The sequence below is a fragment of the Lingula anatina genome, chromosome 1, assembly GCF_051362555.1.
Source record: "Lingula anatina isolate TDL-2025a chromosome 1, LinAna3.0, whole genome shotgun sequence".
Classification (NCBI taxonomy): domain Eukaryota; kingdom Metazoa; phylum Brachiopoda; class Lingulata; order Lingulida; family Lingulidae; genus Lingula; species Lingula anatina.
Genome location: NC_141767.1, coordinates 61602164 through 61608005, shown reverse-complemented (window position 1 = coordinate 61608005; position 5842 = coordinate 61602164). Strand labels below are relative to the sequence as shown.

Below are 5842 nucleotides of genomic sequence, written 5' to 3'. Positions count from 1 at the left end.
TGTTAGTTAGTTTGTCTTTTTAATGATGATTTTGTTTGTAAAAACTATATGCACAATGGTTTAATTGTAAGCAAATCTTAATATTTTTCATTATTGAAAAACCACAAAAAAAAATTATAATTTGGTCAAAATACTGCACTATGCCATTTTTAACTAAAAGAAGAGGCATCGATGAGAATAAAATTGTAGTCAAAGTGACTCCTACTTTGGAGTCCAGCAGTGGTGCCTAAAATAACTCCCAAATGAAGTCAAGTTGACTCCGATGGAGCAACACCACCCCAAACCCCACAGGAGGGTCACTCCATTCACACATCCCTTCATCCCCTTGATTATGAATAAAAACAACAAGAACAAAGCCAAGGGGGGGGGGGGGGGGGGAGAGATAGGACTGCTATTTCTCCGGGTGGGCTCGAATCCACGTCCTTCCGCTCAGGAGTCAAATACTCTAACCACTAGGCCGTCCGGTCACATATGGTGTTGAAGCAGCAATAACAAACAACTTGTAAATCTGGTAATAAACAGCATAACACACACACACATATATATACCACAAATATACCAATGAGTGAGCATACCTAACCAGTGACATGCATTGGTGGGTCAAACCTACAACCTGGAAACAAAACCTGCTGGCCTGTATACCAACATATTACATAAAGGGCGTGGCAACTGAAAGCCCGGGCTGGTAATAAGTGCACGAGTTCTGCATGCAGAAACACACAGAAAACCACTTGTTCATGCATAAAACCACTATGGCCAATGAAGTAATGTTTATAATGACCAAGGATGATGAAAACTGTTCTCTCCAGGCCGTCTGCTCACTGCCATCACAAGTAATGAAACGAGGCTTGACTCCATGAGAGCCAGAGGGTAGTTGACTCTGATAAGAGAGTCTAAAGCTCTGGTAGTGGGGCAATTTGACCCTTATATAGGACTCAAATTAACTCCATGAGGGTCAAGGGGTGCTGGACTCTGACTGGAGAGTCAAATGACTCAAATTTTATTCTCAGTGATGTCATGAAAGAGACGACGCATCTTGGAGCCACATAAAAATCCCTTCTATGAAAAAATTGAAGAAAGTTATTGTTTTATGTTTTGCATTGACATGTCTATTGAAATTGTAGTTTAATCCCAAAATCATTCTTGAAAGTTTGAAAAAAAAAATGACAGTTTCTTTTTCTTGTGTTTAAGATAAAAGTGAGAAAAAGTTCATTTCACTTGTAAATTATCACACTAGGCTTAAGAGCATAGTTATCACCAATTTAAATGTGTACTACCGTTATAGTGGACATTCAAAAAATGTAACTTGAACAGGACTGCAAATCAAAATCATGCCTTGAAAATGGCAACGTGTAAAAGTGAAAAATTTACAAGAAAAAAATTCGTAACATAAAGAAAAATGACGCAATCGGGTTGGTTTTCGAACTCGAGCTGCATTTTAGTCCTAATAGTACCTGATAAGTTTGAGAATGATAAAGAAGACTTTTTTGTGGTAATAGCATCAAGTAAACTGCACGGTATGTCAAACGGCGAAGACAGACGCCGGTGGTGGCTTTTTGTCCAGCTATATGTCTGTCCATAAAAATAGAATATAAATAACTTAACGGTTCGTAGAGCAAGGTTTAAGCACCATTATTCACACTCTTATCAAGCAACAAATTGGAATCTTACTACAAGAAATTTGATTATGCGATGCGACCTGCTCTAACCAGGGAATTATATCGGATCCGATATAATTCCCTGCTCTAACCGACTGTCAGTCTGTCGGCTTTTACCTCTAATCGTCAAACTGAATGCCCCAGGTAGACTGCAGTTCTTAGAAACTAAAATATTAAATTAATGAGTCTTAGTCTTAAGACGCGATGCATGCCCTTCGTTCTTAAATGAAACTTCAGCGTCTATGGGCACAGATACATTGTACATGTTTACGAAAATCAATTCATGGGGAAAATCCACGACAATTGCCTGTGTGTATATCGTTAAGATTGTACTTTGCACATTGAAGACGACATCTACAAGATCAATTCACGAATGCAACTTTGTTATGCAACGCTTATTCAAGGCAGTGTTGACATGAAGATGGGTGACAACATAATCATAATAAGGCTTCAAATTTAAAATAAATTAGTTCATTAAAAGATCGGATAGACTTGCTGTGACTATATTGTATCAGAACTCATTTGTTTTAGACTTAAAGGCAAACCATTTTGAGGACTCTATCAAAGCCCCAGAAAAGAAGGTAAAGAAGCACAGACTACTCAGCTACGGAAACACACTCGGGTAGATATTTTCCCTTCTTTTCCAAAGTGATGTTTACGGTGACTTGCACGTTATTTGTGACTCAAATGTCACATACCATCTTACTAGTAAGTCTTTTTACATAGATATCTAGGCTCGTTTTGTTGGTGCAGTGACATATTTACTAAGACAAGTACTGATTTAAAACGGTACCATCATGATGCTATGTTAACAAGAGCAGTTCAAACAATGCATTTTACGTCTGTATACACACGCTTATACAGATATATATCCATATTCATGAAAAAAAAAAACAGTTTTAAAACGATAGGTTATGGGAAAGGATCTACCATTCAGTTTTTCATGGGTATCGTTACGTCCTGTACATGTATAAGAGCTTTATAGCAGTCGTGTCAGAAAATAAGGAAAGGGCGATGAATTGCTCCCTTTACTTACTTTAAGTTTTGAAAAGAAATAACAGGTATTATCGGTGCTACCTTATGTGCGGCGATTATATAAGCTATTTCAATCAAGAGATATGTTGCCTCCAGCTTCTTTTAAATATCTTTTAAAAAATTGAATATTTGTTAAACCTAATTTTTATCAAGCAATATGTTGCAAACTTCGGAGGGGGGGAGTAAAGTTGCCTTTATTGAGGCTGACGTGATCTTCAGACAGTCCAAGCAGCAGGTAGACCAATATAGTAATTTTCGAGTCCTCCCTCCCCCCCCCCCCCCCCCTCATCCCCGATCTTGTTAGTGAACAAATTTCGTTTGCAAACAAAATGCAGAGACATAATTAAAATACGCCACCTATCATTTTATTATATTTGTTTTTCAAAAATAATTCGTAAAATATTGTTTTTCGATCAAACCTTTGTCAATATGAACATAAATCAGAGCAACGCTAGTCGCTTTTGGGTATTAAATCTGGGTTAAATCGAAGCACTCGCCTTTTATTTGCTTTATATTTACCTGTAACTGACAGGTTGTGTCCTTATCAAAGATGGTTTGCGTCCTTTTGTGTGTTTTCTTTTATAGTAAACACTTCTGTGTTTGGATGTTGAATTACAGTCTATTTTTCCAATTTTAGATTAAGAATACATGGTTGATCAAATTCAATTTATTTTAGATTCCATCGTTTCCAGTTAATACAAGAATGGTTTGTTATACTTTGCTCATGTTTTCTCCTGTCTTGCGTTTTAGAAAAGGAATTCGATAAAACAGAGACGATAATAGTACCATTACAAACTGCAAACGTTACCACAAATAAACTGAGAGACAGTGTCTTAAACACGTACATGTGGAGCAAGTTCATCTCGTTAAGCGGGAAAATGATCCATTCCTTCACCCGCCCCGCTTCTCGACAGAAAGCAACACTTCCACACGGTTCAAAGTGGAATAAAAGCAACAAAGACATGGATAAACAATTTTCTAGCGAAGCAGAAAAATACCAGAGTATCATCCAAGACAACAAATCTTTGTTGGTAAAAAATATCATCCTGACTCCTGAATTCTTCGAGGTCATGGTCCGACACAAGATGATAACGAATTCCATGGTGGGCGACATAAAGGTGATACAGGTGTTGGGTCAAAAATATCATGTAGCAATGTGTGGCGTGACTTGCACGGTCCGTCGTCATGCTGTCGCATTCTTAGCCTTATAAAAGAGTAAATGTTATGAGAGGCGATGTTTTTAAATTTAAAATGAAATCAATATATATATATATATATATATATATATATTTGTAGAGGCACAGAAGGTATGATTTTACTAAACAAAAACGTACAGTGTATGTGATCGAGGCACGACCGCACAGCCAGCATCCTTTTCTTTTATAGTTTTTTCGTGTATTTAAAAACTGCCGTCATCTAATTATACTTAATCCTGTGACTGATGGACATACATATATAACCATAGACGTGTGTTTTCAATTTTTGCAGAGCAAAGAAACTCGTGAAAAACAAAACGCTCGTTTCCTGGAAGTGTACCCACTGAGAACGGCACACATGTATACCACGTTATGCGACACGCTACAAATGACAGGCCACGCGCTGTTGGCAGATCACCTGAGAGACGAGGCTGCAGGTATCACAAAACCTTGCTTATCATTGATGTAAAAACGGCCGTCAAACTTAATTAACCTGAAATTGATTCTTAACACGTTAGAAATTGCACCACACTAAAATCATGAAATAATGAATTCCTCAGGCTGACAGTACGTAACCATGCTTCATAAAAACAATGTTTGCCCAAAATTTGAAATACAAAACTAATTAAAAGGAAAGAAAATTGCATTATGTTATAACGATTCTTAAAATCCATCATGACGAATATTATGTCGCAACGACCACCCAGTAAAAAAAAGGGGTCTATATAGGCATCGTTAGCCTATAATAGTAGTATGGTCGATCATCTGGGCGTAATAGGCGGCAAATGCATCCACACAGACTGGCTTTTATTCATGGTTGTTCGATCATTATTGATCACAGGTCCTAGTCAGTGCATGTTACGATACAGTTCACCCCCGAGATTTGTTTCTTGGTCGATTCCCATACTTACGGCAGGTAGGCCTACCATTTTCTCATGAATGATTGCGTATGGTTAATTTGGGCAATACTCATCTTTCAGAAGACGGTCTCTCTGCATGCAGGCTAATCACGGTTGCCTATCAGCCCGGCCTATACAGTTTGCTGTGTCTCAGTATAGTTACTGGGGCATTATTATGAACGCAAGTCATCCCATGGAAATTTTGAACGAAAATAACATTTTCTGTTAATACTTTTTCCTTCAATTTCAGATCCAAAAAGTCAGAAAGAGGACAAGGATCTATACCGCCTTATACCCACTCTTCAAACAGGCCTCGATTCTCGGGAGATATGCACTCTTCACGCATACATAGCGCAAAAGGCAAGACTGTTTCTCTTCGCAAATATCACAATATGTAGATATGTATGATTTAGATTACTTCGTGAGTTGTCACCTGCTGATAGTCGACTCGGGCATATATTCTAATAAACGACAATTTTTTTGATAAGCAATCAGCATATTGCTTCGGCGCCATGCTTCATTACTTGCATAAAAATTTTAATTGCACCATTCTTGATAATTTGTATTCCACTAAATGAGCAGGTTTCGTACTACTTAAATTCAACCTTTTTTATGGCTGGCAAGTCAGTCAGGACGCCATTTCGACGACGACACTCTACGTTTGTTCCCGCGGAAAGGCATACTGTATGAATTATTTATTATTGACATTTCATGGAAATCCATTATTTGCCATCCATTAACACAGGTAAAGGAGGCAGTGCACAAACAAGACTGGAAAAATGGCGCTACTGATAAGCAGAAGGCAATGGATGCCAAGAGGCAACAGATAGAACAAGCCGGAGATTTCAAGGAAAAACTGACCGAGAAAGAAAAGCAGGTGAGGAATGTTACCTTCCATGTTTCTTCTAGCAGCATATAACGAGAATGTCTTTGAGTAAATATCTAACTTCTGGTTTTGGGGAACTCCTATAGGCACAGGTGGATTTGGCTAAATGTCAGAGAACTACAGTGCAAAAAAACAACAACAAAGTTTGTGTGTGTGAGAGAGAAATTT

The 5842-nt window shown here is 37.9% G+C and overlaps 1 protein-coding gene across 2 annotated transcripts in view; it reads left to right on the top strand.

Annotated features, from left to right (window-relative positions):
• LOC106154616 (uncharacterized) overlaps positions 1-5842 on the top strand; it is a 34286-nt gene that overhangs the window by 27172 nt on the left and 1272 nt on the right. Inside the window, exons 2-6 of one of the 2 annotated variants that reach the window (XM_013529021.2) lie at positions 2190-2280; positions 3444-3811; positions 4182-4326; positions 5039-5148; positions 5534-5665. In XM_013529021.2, coding sequence (XP_013384475.2) covers positions 3539-3811; positions 4182-4326; positions 5039-5148; positions 5534-5665 — 660 coding nt within the window. In that variant the 5' untranslated portion in view covers positions 2190-2280; positions 3444-3538. Of the gene's footprint in view, positions 1-2189; positions 2281-3443; positions 3812-4181; positions 4327-4380; positions 4806-5038; positions 5149-5533; positions 5666-5842 lie in introns of those variants that run through there. The other variant, XM_086999221.1, reaches the window with a different exon arrangement.